General features: G+C 48.5%; 5 protein-coding genes across 5 annotated transcripts; 2 read left to right on the top strand and 3 right to left on the bottom strand.

Moving 5' to 3' along the window:
* Positions 1–3401: 3401 nt before the first annotated feature.
* On the bottom strand, positions 3402–4684 carry N7533_005168 (2-oxoisovalerate dehydrogenase subunit beta; the record flags this gene model as incomplete). Its single annotated transcript, XM_057101818.1, has 3 exons — positions 3402–3439; positions 3502–4067; positions 4125–4684. 3 exons carry the CDS (start codon positions 4682–4684, stop codon positions 3402–3404), a joined length of 1164 nt encoding a protein of 387 aa, XP_056961448.1.
* A 733-nt stretch (positions 4685–5417) lies between these two features.
* N7533_005167 (argininosuccinate synthase) lies at positions 5418–7212 on the top strand (the record flags this gene model as incomplete). The annotated part of the gene is made up of 9 exons (XM_057101817.1): positions 5418–5442; positions 5587–5629; positions 5690–5731; positions 5796–5816; positions 5874–6017; positions 6083–6135; positions 6197–6765; positions 6824–6899; positions 6952–7212. Exons 1-9 carry the CDS (start codon positions 5428–5430, stop codon positions 7210–7212), a joined length of 1224 nt encoding a protein of 407 aa, XP_056961447.1. The 5' UTR covers positions 5418–5427.
* A 585-nt stretch (positions 7213–7797) lies between these two features.
* On the top strand, positions 7798–8607 carry N7533_005166 (uncharacterized protein; the record flags this gene model as incomplete). The annotated part of the gene is made up of 1 exon (XM_057101816.1): positions 7798–8607. The coding sequence occupies one exon, from the start codon at positions 7798–7800 to the stop codon at positions 8605–8607; it is 810 nt and encodes a 269-aa protein (XP_056961446.1).
* Positions 8608–9339: 732 nt separating this feature from the next.
* On the bottom strand, positions 9340–10975 carry N7533_005165 (putative salicylate hydroxylase; the record flags this gene model as incomplete). Its single annotated transcript, XM_057101815.1, has 7 exons — positions 9340–9377; positions 9432–9760; positions 9816–10554; positions 10609–10666; positions 10717–10793; positions 10864–10868; positions 10929–10975. 7 exons carry the CDS (start codon positions 10973–10975, stop codon positions 9340–9342), a joined length of 1293 nt encoding a protein of 430 aa, XP_056961445.1.
* A 1494-nt stretch (positions 10976–12469) lies between these two features.
* N7533_005164 (cytochrome P450) lies at positions 12470–14521 on the bottom strand (the record flags this gene model as incomplete). Its single annotated transcript, XM_057101814.1, has 5 exons — positions 12470–12641; positions 12725–13032; positions 13172–13629; positions 13700–14276; positions 14348–14521. The coding sequence occupies 5 exons, from the start codon at positions 14519–14521 to the stop codon at positions 12470–12472; spliced, it is 1689 nt and encodes a 562-aa protein (XP_056961444.1).
* Positions 14522–14697: the final 176 nt, after the last annotated feature.

Below are 14697 nucleotides of genomic sequence, written 5' to 3'. Positions count from 1 at the left end.
AAACCAGGCTCATATCTTCGGCAACGCCGCCAGTGAAGGACAAAAGGACTTTGAGCATATCGAGCAAGATTGGGCAGGCGTTGCTTATGAGACTCGAAGAAGGTGATTGGAAGATTTTTTCCCAAACAAAGACCATACACATGACAGAGAGGAGAAGATAAAGAATGTAGGGAACCTGGAAGATTGAAGGGCTTCTGCGCATAAGATGGTTGAGATTATTGAGCGGGTATGGTAGCACTGCGAGCAAAACCAGGCTCGTATTATTGGCAACCCCGCCAGTGAAGGACAAAAGAAACTGGAGCATATTGAAAATGGTTGTGCAGATGCTGACAATGAAGCTCGAAATGAGCAGTTGGAAGGTAGTGAACCAGTTGAAAGCCATCTTTGGAGGATACAGGGTAGAACGAAGAATTGAGGTGAGAAGAGGAGAGGAAGAGAAGTGAACTGGGTGAGGGCGGGTGTTATAAGCCTGGGAGCGAGGTCGTGCCTTCCCAATCGTCAGAACCATTCACTTTTGTTGCCGTTGCCTACTTTGCTGAACCACTATGGTTACCACAGTGAATCTTACCTTAATGCTTCGTTGGTCCCACTAGTGACTCAAATGCTCATACGTAGATTCTGGTACACTCAGGCTCACTCGATTTTCTCCCCGAAAAGCTGTAGAGAAAACCAATCGTACTAGTACACACTGCTACCTGCATCTGGTCGAACCGAAAACTCTCAACTAGCCAGAAAGGGGAGAACTAGAATATCCCTTAATAATTGTGACCACGCAGACATGGCATCTCTAGTTTGAACTCGAGAGTTGCCCAGAAATCCCATGGTATTTCCTCTTTTGTTCTATTTATTCCACAGTCAAAAGTAACTGGAGTGTTTGGACATACTACTCCATGGATCGATTAAGCTTTTTGTGGTCCGTGTGTCCATGTGGACCCTATTTTAAGGTATGAACAAGAACCTTATCTCGATATGTAACACGATATATGGCTGAGACTTTTTGCATTTAAATTTGATAAAACATTGAGTGGAATTTCGGTCAGTAATAAATCATTTTATCACCTAATTATTCCTTCCAGGCTTTTGTCTTACACTCCATACTCGGGGTATTCCGTGACTCAGATAGCATAATAATGAACTTGAATTGTGGCTTCTTTGTCTTCCTTTAAACTACATTCCGTTCCAAAAGTTCTTCCCCACCCAACTTATCTACACCAAAACCTAATAATTTCAACACTATGAAAATTAATAATTTTGTATGATAACTAATTTTTTAAAAAATAATTTTCTATAGAGAATTACTTAAGCTCTATTTTCTATGTAGATATCTTATCTGTATCTATTTTATCTAGAGAGTAGTCTTCTACTAAAGTTTACTACTATAGAAGACCAGATAAAAATCTAGGTTAGATTATAGGAAAAACCTAATCTTTAACTTTAGTAGAAGACTACTCTCTAGATAAAATAGATACAGATAAGATATCTACATAGAAAATAGAGCTTAAGTAATTCTCTATAGAAAATTATTTTTTAAAAAATTAGTTATCATACAAAATTATTAATTTTCATAGTGTTGAAATTATTAGGTTTTGGTGTAGATAAGTTGGGTGGGAAGAACTTTTGGAACAGGATGTACTTTGGATAGATGTCTAGGTACCAGTCAAAACTTGAAGTTACCTTGAATGCATAAAGATGCCGAATTTCTGCTTAAGTGATATCTCAAGTCTTCGGAATTTCGGATATACTACTCCAGGGCTAGGCAGTAGGGCTTCTGGTACTACTAACCTTGGAACTAACCAGTAGCTACTGGTATGTAGTGGGTAGGATCTTCAAGTTTAGGGGCAAAATGATTCAAATCTATCTCCAACGGCTAGAACTGATTTGGTCTATGATTCAGCTCAGAATTGGCGATTTTTCCCCATCTTCAGAGGGCCGTACGATCACACAATAAGAAGTTGGAGTACTAGTATGGTTCATGTCGGTTGTTGGCGGCAGATCACGAACACCCTTCACGGTACTACCCACTCAGGTGGCTCGGACCCCCAGTCTGACGGTGTTTGGCGAATGACATCCTTGTCCATCTTTTGACTCAAACACTCGATCGCAGCTGTCGCTTCGATTGTATTCAAAAGATTCTCCTCTCGTTGCCACCGCAAGGAACTTCGACAAACGGGGTTCAGTAAGACTCGGACAGAAAAGGTGGTCGTCCGGGTGGCACAACAGCCCTCACGAATATGAATATTCTAGTTCAAGTTACCTATTTACCTAGATACTAGTATATATCATCCATTGATTGAAGTGCAAGGAACTTCCTGCTTTGAAACGGCTGTACGTGGAAAGTTCAAGCGTTACCTAGGTAAAGAGCCCTGGAGTGGTGTCTTGCAAATTTGGAATATCCTGAAAAGACCGCAATTACTACTCACCAATTTCCCCAGTTCTCCGATATCTTTCATCGGATATTACATGCACAGGGGCCTTCTGCAGGATCACTCTCGGCAGGCTAAAGCAAACCTTGGAAGCCGATGGAGCTTGCGAAACATGCGGGAAAAGAACCAAGATGGCAACACGACCCAAGCGCCGATGATGGCTTCCAAGGTTACTACCGACGAGACTGGCGTATGATATTATGATGCTAGTATATACTTCAGGCGTAATTAACTTTAAACTGCATTCGGCTTACGATGGAAAAAGCCATCCAGGGACGGTATACCTAGGTACCGAGCGAGAACTTCTGGTTGATCGAAACTAGTACTGGACGAAACTCAGTCTCACAAACTCCAACGGATGGGAAAGGGAAGGGCCAGGGACGGATTGCGGCCGCAGAGGTACGGAGGGATCTCTATAGGACGACGAATTCCTAGATACCATTACCCAACATTCGGATCCCTGGTCATGCATGCAAAACTCCAAACAGCTGCCGAGTTTTGCAGCAACGTGGGGAGACTGCGCCTCTCAATTTGCTGGAAAGACGGGAGAGACGGGCCCTTGAATTTACAAGATATTCTAGTGATTCAGTCGAAATCCATAGTTGGAAACAAACGTTCTATTCCATTGAGTTTTGGCGGTATACAGTCAGGAAAATGCACCATTTTCAAAGCAACTCGCAACAGCCATGCAGAACAGAGCAGAACAGATTAGAAGCTGATCACTGGCAAAGGCCAACTGCGTTCCGCCCAATATAAGTTGAAAATATCCCACACTTCTATCATGAGAAAATTTATGATGAGTGAAATTCGGCCAATGGCCGTGATGTATGGCTTTTGGCCCATTGTAGAGTTGTTGTGTCGTGAATTAATTCCGAACAAAAATCGTAATGACTCCGCAAAAAAAGAAAAAACTTGCCATGTTTCCCCCAAGACCTTGGATTGTCATACGGCGGGTCATTTTTTTGCTTCGTGCGTCGCTCAATATTCGAGAGTTTGCTTGATAGCGTCATAAATCCCTAGAGAAGCCACACCCATTAGTAAAATTAACAAGGCGGGAGGTGAATGGCGAGCAACTGACTAGCAACGTCTGGCAGGATAAATTGTTCGTATGAGAGTCCGGTATGGGTACTCCAGCCGGCGACCCGCTTGACTGGGGCTTCTAATCGAAGGAAAGCTCCATCTTGAATAGTTGCAGCGACCTCAGCACCGACACCATAGTTGATCATGCTCTCATGCACTACGACAGCTCTTCCTGTTTTCCGGACACTCTCGAGAACAGTTTGTCGATCCCAGGGGTAGATTGTACGCAGATCAATCAGCTCGATATTCACGCCCTTCATATTCTTCTCGATGGCGGAGATGGCTGCCGAACAGAGGTACAATGGTTGACCGTAGGAGATAATGGTGAGGTCGGTACCAGGCTTGATGACTTCAGCCTGACTGAGAGGAATGGTGTAATATTCGTTGGGAACATGTTCGACCGCCGCCCGGTAGAGAATCTTTGGCTCCATGAAAACGACAGGGTCATTGTGCTCGAAGATGGAGGATAGGAGGAGACCTTTGGCTTGCGAAGGAGATCTGGGCATCACTACTCGAACACCTGGAATGTGTGCAAAGAGGGACTCGGGGGACTGGGAATGGTATCTGTTTGGAAAGCTAGTTAGAAAGGCATTCGCACCTACGAGGTGTGAAGAGACATACAGTGCACCATGACCAACTGCACCACATGGCATTCGAATGACAAGCCCTCCCACATTGATTCCAGTGCCACCTTCTCGATATCGAAATTTAGCTGCCTCGTTGACTATTTGGTCAAATGCGGGAAAGACGTAGTCGGCGAACTGAATTTCCGCGACGGGCTTCATGCCCTCGGCAGCCGCACCGATAGCGAATCCGGCAATACCCTGCTCGGTCAATGGGGTGTTAAAGACTCGATCTGCTCCAAATTCCGTCTGTAGATCCATAGAGCACCGGAAGACACCGCCGAAGGCAACATCTTCGCCAAAGAGCATAACCTTATCAGACGTTGATAGTGCCGTTCGTAGAGCCGAGTTGATGGCTTGAAAAAAGTTCAACCGTTTCGTTGTTGCTGCAGCCGGAAAATCCGGGTTGCTGGATAATGATGAAGGAGTGTGGTGAAGAATGGGAGTAGATTTGTAGTCGATAGGCAAGTTGAGCTTTGCGGCTGGCGAGGGAGCTGCCGAGTATGATCTATGAGAAATGCGTGGCAGCAAGCACCGCGATGTACGAGTTAACACCATGTCTGCAAGATTTTGAGGTGATAGAATGAGGGTACAGTTATAGAGGAAGTCGCACCCCTGCGTTGAATTCCCTTATAAAGAGAAGCTGGCGGCCCTTGGAACTTGGAGATTGCGGGGGAGGCCGCGAATAACCGATCGCGGTGCAAACCAGCCAAACAGTTTTTGCGGAGGGCGATGACGGCACCAGCGGGCTTGGCAGCCGACCAGCTTCATCCAGGCGTTCATGGTTGTGTTATTGCTTCTTTGTCGTTGGTAAAGTTGAGATTGGCCAAGGTACTGGCATCAATTGATATCGAAAACGAAATTTAATAGAATCCTCAATCGTGCCATGTATGTTTGTCAATGCTGGAGGGGCAATTCGTCCCACTCTCTGCTGTCGTGATGAACCGTCCCATTCTAGGATAGTGGGGTCAAATCCAGGAGCCGCATAATGCAAAACATCCAGCCAGCTGTTCGGTTGGCAAATATTAATTTAAAAGACGAGATTAGTAACAGTAAATTGCCAATGGAGACTCCCAAGGTACAAGATGTGGGACTACCCTAAAGGTCAATCGCAGATCGACGTGTGTGATTATCAGGGCTTATCAGCCGGTGTCGGCGCCAAGACGCGCCCCCCCGGCCCGCACCAAAAAACCGTCATTTTTTCCGGGTGACTCAACTCTCTCAACTCTCTTCTTCTTCAACTCATCCCCCACATATTATTTTTTTGAGCTTTCCTCTATCACAGCTTCAAATTATTCAAAATGAGCAAAGGAAAGGTACGTTACCTCAATTGCCTCCGCCACGACTGCAATTCGATATTTCCATACTCAGACCGCCACTCCATCCCACTTTGATCCTCCACCTTGCCCGCCTAGTTTCCCGACCCCGAATCCAGATCCACTGACTCATTGCGCGAATAGGTTTGCCTCGCCTACTCTGGTGGTCTCGACACCAGCTGCATCCGTACGAATCTCTCCAAGCTCGATTTATTACCCAATGAAGGATGCTGATACTCAATTCTAGTCAAGTACCTCATCGAGGAGGGCTATGAGGTTGTTTGCTTCAGTAAGTCAGCTATCGCAGAGCGGGATCTAAGTCCAATTCCAAAATGCTAATTCTGATTTTGCAGTGGCCGATGTTGGTCAAGAGGGTATGCATCCGATATCTATTCGACGACTCGCGATCCAGAACTAAACAAGTATTTCAGAGGACTTCGAGGCTGCCCGCACCAAGGCCCTGCAGTGCGGTGCTCTGAAGTGCGAGATTGTCGACATCCGCCGCGAGTTCATTGATGAGCTGTGCTTCCCTGCCATTGCTTGCAACGCCGTCTACGAGAACGTCTACCTGCTCGGTATGCTGCCGCTCATCTTCTCTCCCATCCATTTGCAAAAAAGCATCCACTCACAATGATTATAGGTACCTCGCTCGCTCGCCCCGTGATCGCTCGTGCCCAGATTGAAGTTGCCCAGGTAAGATAAACTGGCCATTTTGGCAGCATACACGACGGTATCTAACTGGGATCCCCAATAGCGCGAGGGCTGCTTCGCCGTTTCCCACGGCTGCACTGGTAAGGGTAACGACCAGGTTCGCTTCGAGCTTGCCTTCTATGCCCTGCAGCCCACCATCAAGGTCATCGCCCCGTGGCGCGACCCCGTCTTCTATGAGCGTTTCGCCGGCCGTAACGATCTCCTTGCCTATGCCGCCGAGAAGGGCATCCCCGTCACCTCTACCAAGTCCAAGCCCTGGAGTATGGATGAGAACCTGGCTCACTGCTCCTACGAGGCCGGTATCCTGGAGGACCCCGATACCACTCCCCCCACTGACATGTGGAAGCTGTCTGCCGACCCCTTGACCGCCCCTGACCAGCCAGAGGACTTCACCGTCCACTTTGAGAAGGGTATCCCCGTCAAGCTCGAGTACACCGAGAAGGGCCAGAAGAAGGCCGTCACTGACTCTGTTGACCTCTTCCTGACTGCCAACGCTATCGCCCGCCGTAACGGTGTTGGCCGTATCGACATTGTCGAGAACCGTTTCATTGGTATCAAGTCTCGTGGCTGCTACGAGACCCCCGGTCTCACCTGCCTGCGCGCTGCTCACATGTTAGTTATCATGGCAACTCAATTGATTTATAGGCTCCTCACTGACATATAATAATAGTGATCTTGAGGGCCTTGTTATGGACCGTGAGGTCCGTGCTCTCCGTGACCAGTTCGTCACCTTCAACTACTCCAAGGTCAGTAAACTTTCCAATTCTTCCAATGCAGCCTTAGCTCACTCTATGACAGCTCCTGTACAACGGCATGTACTTCTCCCCCGAGCGTGAGTTCCTCGAGTCCTCCATCACCGCTTCCCAAAAGTGCGTCAACGGCCAGGTCCGCTGCCGTGCCTACAAGGGAACTGTCTCCGTCCTCGGCCGCTCTTCCGAGACCGAGAAGCTGTACGACATGACCGAGTCCAGCATGGACGAGATTGGTGACTTCTCCCCGCCGAGACCACTGGATTCATCAACGTGTCTGCTATTCGCCTCAAGAAGTACGGCCAGATGAAGGCCGCTGCCGGCGAGAAGATGTAAATATCTTCCTCAAAATCATTGGATTGTCATATGTTGAGCGTCACTGGCTTTCCACAAGGGGACGTATTGGGATATGTTCCATGCCTACCATACCTCGAGACGGATTAGAATGACCCCCATTCCGGATGATTGTATAATGAAATCGAAAAAGTTTCTACACTTATATATGAAATATTGCAATACCCTCTGTTTATGATCTGCTAGATAGCCCCTCTTGGTAACCCAGGTACATGTTATGAGAATTTGTCAACTCCGAGTTCTCCCAGGAAATTTGAAGCTGTTTGCTTCTGAGGCCGGTTCCTGGGGAAGCAGCTTGCGTTGTCACTCGCTGTCGTATACCTACCCACTGCCACTTCCCACTTCCCTCACTTCTCTCACTTCTCTCACTTCCTGCGACTACCACCGGACTTGCCACCAACAAAACACCGCCCTACAAACATTTCCACAGTCTTTCGTCTCATCCCTGTCTGCTTCATCGATTCAATCATCTCTGTCATACCATCTAGGCCTTCCAACGGCCAACACTGCTGCCACCGCCGCCATTCTTACCACGGCCGCAATGCCTCCTATCGGCGACCTCCGTGTAGGGCCGGAGTTCCCTCCGCTCAGTCAGTTTGTTCCCAAGCTCAAAGGCACTGACAACTGGTCGAGTTGGAAGGCGTCCCTCAGTGTTACACTTAATTCGATCCATCCGAAGCTTTTCCAGCTTCTTACTGGGGAATATGCGAAGCCAATCCCTGTCGTCACTACTCCTGCCACCGCTACTACGCCTGAAGTTCTGGCTCAGCCTGATTTTGCTGCTGTCATTGAATGGCATGATTACTCACTCAAACTGATGCCCTGGCTCTATGCTACGACTATGCCAAAACATCATGATGGTCATATCCGCACTGCTGCCAATGCTTTTAGCGCGTTCCAAAGCCTCAAACAGGCATTTGGTAACTCTCGTTCTCTTACCGACCAACAACCTTCTTGTACCGTGGACTCCCCAGAATTCGGACCCTTTTCAAAACTTTTGAGCATTCGTTACTGTGGTACGGACCCCCAAGGATTTCTTGACAGGTGGACTGCCGCACTAGCAGGAGCACAAGAAGCCTCTGGCCCCCTAACTTGCCGCCATATCTATTTTCTCTTTCTGGTTGCTGTTCGGAATGACCTAGATACCTGGGAGTGGAGCAAATCTCTGAAAGCGGACCATGATATGATTTCCGGGCCTTTTCTAGAACTCACCTATGCGAATTTCCTTCGTTCCGAGGCAAGTCGCCTTCTGATCGAGAAAAAGTCCCTTTCTTTCGATAATGAACGCCTGCGTGACGAGAGAATGCGCCTCTGTGACGAGATTAATGACATCCCGCCCCCATCGTACTGATCTCATTTCAAGTTGACGACATGTCTTCTATTCTTAGCATCATGGCTTGTACTCTCCACGCTCTCCATGCTCTCCACGCCATTCATTCTGCTCTCGCACGCATTGATATCCGCCTTGCAAGACTTTATCTCAACCCAGTCAATATGGGCAAGTGGATCGTTACTGCTGCTCTTTTGTATTTCCCGTCAATTTTTATCGTAAACACACACCATCTCTTGACAATGCAAAGGATGGCGACTACACGAATATTTTCCCACCTGTACGATTATTGTACCGGCTTGCATGTTCGTTATCGAGAATACCCTGGGGCGTTCACAACATTCGTTCTGTATCTAGCTGCCGAGGACTGATGAGCTGTTACCTGCTAGATAGGCATCCTTCTCACCTCCTCTGTCTTTAACACCATGCGTATCTCACGTGCCATTCTTCATGTCCTTCTCCTGATATCACAAGTACAGTCTCATCGTTAAATTCTCTAGCAGGGGGTTCCGTTCCAACATGCAACGAATCATGGAGAACTTAGCAAAGATCTGAGATCTTTTCCTAGCAATAAACAGAAACAAAGATTCCGAGGTCGGTAGTGTATTATATGATGAATATCTCGTATTTATATGGTTATATACACTTCTAATGGCTATTTTCCCGCAGCCAAATGATAAATAGCACTTTCTAACAGGCTTTAATGCAATGGCGCTCTATGTTGAATATGGTCGTATGCGGTTCGTTCATCACTTACAAGCTGGCGCTCATCTTTTCACCTTTTACCAACTCTGCGATATAGAAATTAGCTTTCAGCGCGGAACACAAGATTCGGGATTACAAACCGTTCCAGGCATCCAGTGCCACCTTCTCGGCATCCCATCCCCAGAGAAAGTTCTGCGTCTCACGATCATTCCATTTGTCCGGGTTGGATCCGCTCGCCGAGGCCAAGAACTGTTCGTCACGGGCGAGCTGCGCGGGTCCATCGATCAGATGCAATGCGACTCGGTTCTCAGTGCCGGACTGCTGCACAGTCTCTGCGCGGTGTTTTCTGGTTTTCTCGTACACTTCCAAAGCGCTCGGAATCTCATGTCGTGACGTGATATTGGACAATAAGACGCCCAATGCAGCTGCATCTTCGACGGCTTGGGCCGCTCCTTGTGCGACATAAGGCCTGATATAGTTAGCTTCGCTCAATTAAATGAGGTGGCGACAAGCTTTCAACGTACAGCATGGGATGACATGCGTCACCAATCAGCGCGACTGAGCCCCGGATCCAAGTGCGTAGTGGCCGATGAAGACACAGCTTCCATTCGAGGACCTCGTCTTCCACAACCAGGTCGATAAGCTTTCGGACGACTGGATCCCACCCTGCGTAGTGATCGATCATTTCTTGCTTTGAACCCTTCATCGTCCATGACTCCTCAACCTCCTGCCGGTCTGGGTGAAGCAGAACGACATTGTACAACTCATGGCTGCGTACCGGGTAAGCAATTATGTGGCGCGCAGGTCCCAGCCAGCGAGTCGCTTGCGGCTCATCAATAAGCTTCTTCAGCTCTGGATCCTTCTCCATGATGCTGCGGGGTAGCATGATTCGGTATGCCGCATCTCCGGTGGCAATGGCGTTAATGTTTGGGTCTTCCAAAAGGTGGCCACGTAGGGTAGACTTGATGCCATCGGCGCCGATGACAATATCTCCACGAACGACGGTGCCGTCAGCGAGTGTGACGGATGCAGGGCTAAATTCGACGCTCGAGACAAAGCAATTCTCTCGCAATTTAACGTTATCGAGGGCCAATGCTTTCTCGATAAGAGCGTTGTGCAAGTCGGCACGGTGAATAACCACCTGTTGGCCAAAGGTCTTGTTCACAGGCATGGTACCGAGAAGTCTTCCATCCTGCCATCGTCGTACATGGATATGTTCCAAGGCCACATCTTGAGCGTGGATCAAGTCTGAGACACCCCAACCTGAAGGAATGTTAGATGTCTTCAAATGTGAGGGGAAAACGATGGTTCACAAACGGTCAAAAAGACGCAGCATGTTTGGAGAGACTTGGATACCAGCTCCAACCTCCATGAGCTTCATGTTGTCAGCATTTGTCTTCAAATATGGCGAGCTGAAAGGCATACCTTCGGCGCGGCCTCGAGCACTGTGACTCGATGTCCACGCAAGCCCAGCGTCAGGGCTGCGGCCATGCCGCCAATTCCTATAGAGGAATGTCAATCGACTCCTTTGCATAGCTTGTCCGCATATTGATGCGTTATCGGAAAACATACCCGCGCTGTTGATGATTAGCCCATGGTCATGAATTGTAGAAAGAAAAAAAGGAGGCGCTTCTTACCCAACAACGATCACATCCAGAGGCATATATGCCTTTGGGACAGCCATGATGAAGCAATGGCCTGGATAATATACAGAAGCAGACCCGTTATCTCCAATATGTGACAAAGAGAGAAAGTTCCGGGGATGTGAGAATTAAACCCGTGTGGTGGATCTCGACCTCGAACCAGGTGTTGGGGGTGGCTATTTCTGAAAATTATTCCCGAGCTTAGTTGTCCGAAGGTTTGCCGTCCCACCCGTGCCACAGGTACACTACAATTCTCCGGGTAGAGCAGAGGTATCTTTATTTAATACTGGACAACCGGCAATCCTAACCCTTGAGGGTATAGGTGGCTTCCACGATGGGTCATTGGAACGCGACCCTCTTTTTTTCCCCCGCAGATTAAGCACAAATACACAAAATGAGATACCGCGCTCATTTTTTTCTTTCCCAGGCGTGTCTGCCATGTTCGGTCTAGGTCCGGAGCATTTGAAGACGGTAGTTGGCGGCTCCTGCGGGTCTGACGGGTAAATTTTGGCCAAGGCAAGCCGACCGATCATATGAATCTCTTGCAATTGACTACAACGGAACAACTGCAATGAATAATTTCAAATAAATACAGACCTTCCGCAAGGAGTGCAACATTCACCGAATTTCCTTTTTTCATTTCTTGAATTTGTGGCGTGCACTCGGAAACCCAAGACGACGCGGCACTCGCCAGCAAGGGCGATCCGAGTGGATCCTCCGCAGTCATTGGCCCGCAAGTCTTTTATTCTGGGGAGCCAACTTGGCTCATCCGGCTGTTTCACTCTGGAACATCTGCCGAACAGCCGCTTGAATGAGCAGTCAGTTCGAATATTTGGTGGCGCACTGTCCCTATGTCGCTAGTACGGGGATATACAGTAGACCCACGTCTGGCCCTCTTCCCCGACATGATCGATCTTATGATGTAGACCAAGTGCTTCCTTTTCTTGTCATCACGGCATATAATGCAGGATTGGATTGCCGACCTGGTGAATCTACAGAAGCCCGGATGGTCCTGCCAATTGTGGGCTGTTCTGGCGACATCGCCGATCTGAATTGATCAAGACGAATTCAAGAACTTCATTTTAGATACGAGTCAACATTGATCGATGGGGTGACGAGTCTCTGCATTCCATAGCTCAATCATAATAAAACACAAGCCTGGCGGTATGCACCGTTATCCATTCTTCCCTCACCACCTGGGCATCTCCGATTTGTAAACTCGACCCGTCTGCGTAGTGAAGGCAATTAAACCCAACCCGATCATAAAAAAATAGCAAGACGGTATGAAAAGGAGAACGCCATGTTGCGATCTCATCTTTCTGAATGCTGGGGACGCCGTCTTCTGCTGCGCCGTCTCCACACAGCGGTTCGTCTCCACCAGCAGAAGACGGGGATCCTTCCGAGGGCAGCGAGCTCGGCCTGTCTCACTCTGTTTCCGCCAGAATAGTATATGCCCAGGTGGTAGTCTCCCAGACATGCAGTTATCCTCGGAAATAAACCCTTAGAACCGCTCAGATGCGATCTCCAAAGCCCTTTCACAGATTCTCCTTGGCATAATATGTGCTCATGCGGTACTGAGACTCGCCGTCATATTGGGAAAGATCCTGCAACGCTTGTCTGCCCTCTCTCTCAATTGCTGCACGAATTTCCGGACTCCGAGGCGTGATCCGACATTCGAAAGGGTTAGGGCGCATATTCAGGCCATTGCTGCATCAACACGGAACAAATCCCCGACAATCAGTTCACCGAAGGATGAAAAGAAAACATGAAACATGCACAAAAAAACTCACGTGTAATCAAATATGTCCACGGGGATTTCATTTCCCTCCCCATCTAACGCTTTCTCGATCTTAAACCCCCAAAGCAATCTCGCAATCGTAATAAACGTCCCTTGCTCCGCCAGCCCCTGGCCACTGCAAACCCGCCTGCCCCATCCGAAGGTCATGTAACCCTTCTCGCCAGGGAACGGACGAGACTCGGGACTATCCTTGATATACCGATCCGGATTGAAGCGATCTGGATCCGGGAATTCTCGCTCATGGTGGTGAATAGCCCAGACATTCCCTTGGACCCATGTATTCCGAGGAATCAACCAACCCTAGATACAACCCATCTTATCAGCAATCAATCAAGCAAAGCGATCCGCGCAGGCTAAATACTAGTAGTGGATATATGTAACCCGCTTGGAGCGACCTACATACGCTTGGAGCGGCAGGGACGAATGCTTAGCCATTTACCTTATAATGATCGTCTTTGATCGGCGCGTGCGGCTGGCCACCTATGATCGCGACCGATCGCCACCGCAGCACTTCCTTGACAAAAGCCTTGATGTACGGTAGATCTGCTTCATCCTGGAACGTCGGGCTCCGGTGTGTTCCCACCACTCTGTCCAGTTCCTCCCATGCCTTGGCTAGTGTTTCAGGGAAAGCACAACAGGCCAGGACGAATGTCACTAACGTGGAGCTTGAAGTGTCACTCCCAGCTCCGAATAGGTTGCCCGAGAGCGAAGATATTTCCATGCGAGTTAGCTTGTGCTTGGGTGCTTCGTCGAAGATCTTCTTTGCGTAGCTTTGTGCTGCATTTGGGTTTGCTGCGGCTTCTTCGGCGAGAGCGTAGAAGAATGGTCGGCCTCTTCCTTGGCCTTTTCCTAGGCCTTGTTTCCAGGGTGCCATCCAATTTGGGAATTTTGCTAAGACTAGAAGATTGTTAGAAATGTATCCTTTTCGGGAGTAGTGTCTACGTAGTCCTGGTGGATTTAGACTCACATGGAAAAGACTCCATTAGCATCGGAAACGTCTTCCCAGGCACATTAAGCTCAGCAGCCCGCTGCATAACAGAAATAACCTCCGTGATAATCGGATCGGTGAAGGTAGCAACGCGCCTCCCAAAGCCAATAATGGAGACAACACTCGTCGCATACCGTTCGAAATGCTTCACGTATTCCTTCGGTTCGTGCAGAAGATCAAAAGCAACAACCTTGCTCTCGTCATTCTGGAAACCACGATAGTTTCTAACCTGCTGAAGGCCGACTCCCATGTGTGTCAGTTTTCGATGTAATCTCCACCTGTCGCCGTAGTACATGTTGACGAGATTAGATTGTCCTGCGCCCAACTCGCTGAAGACTACCATGCGTGGTCGAGAGGCGTATATTGCGGCACGTTTGTCGAGAAGCTCGCTTGCTGCCCATGCGTCGCAGATCCATATTGTTGGTCTTCGTCCTGTCCAGAACGTTATCATTGGTGAGTCGTATTGTTTTGCTAGTTTCTCGAAGTAGATCCATGGCTTTTCGTCGGGTAGTAGGTGTGTGTTTCCGATTAAGGGTAGTGGAAACGGGCCTGGTGGCTGTCGAGACGTTAGAATTCGCATCAAAGGTGCGGGTTCTATGGGTCCAGGGTGTTCGGATTGATGCATACCATATTGGAGTGCAAATAGAGCATTCGTGCATAGTCGGCCATAAGAAGTAAGAGCAAGCCCATGAGAAAGGGTGAAATGACCGCGAGAAAGCTAGCCTTATTCCATAATGAGCCAGAGAGGAGCAGCTGGGCCTGAACCAGAGACAGAAGCTCTCCAGCCTTTTCCACAATCATATTGACCTCGTCACTGTAGTAGAGAGAAAGCCCAGGGCAAAGCACGTCAGCATAAAATCAGTTTGAGAATATCCAGAGACGGCTTCGAGCAAGACTAGGATTAGTACTAGATATATTGCGGGCGCCAATGGAAGGGAGTGTGTTCAAGATTATCACCCGGGCGTCAGGCTGAATGG

The sequence above is a fragment of the Penicillium manginii genome (assembly GCF_028828005.1).
Source record: "Penicillium manginii strain IBT 31320 chromosome Unknown utg000004l:1.0-7231830.0:1.0-7236170.0, whole genome shotgun sequence".
Lineage (NCBI taxonomy): Eukaryota > Fungi > Ascomycota > Eurotiomycetes > Eurotiales > Aspergillaceae > Penicillium > Penicillium manginii.
This window is presented reverse-complemented; position numbering and strand designations above follow the sequence as displayed.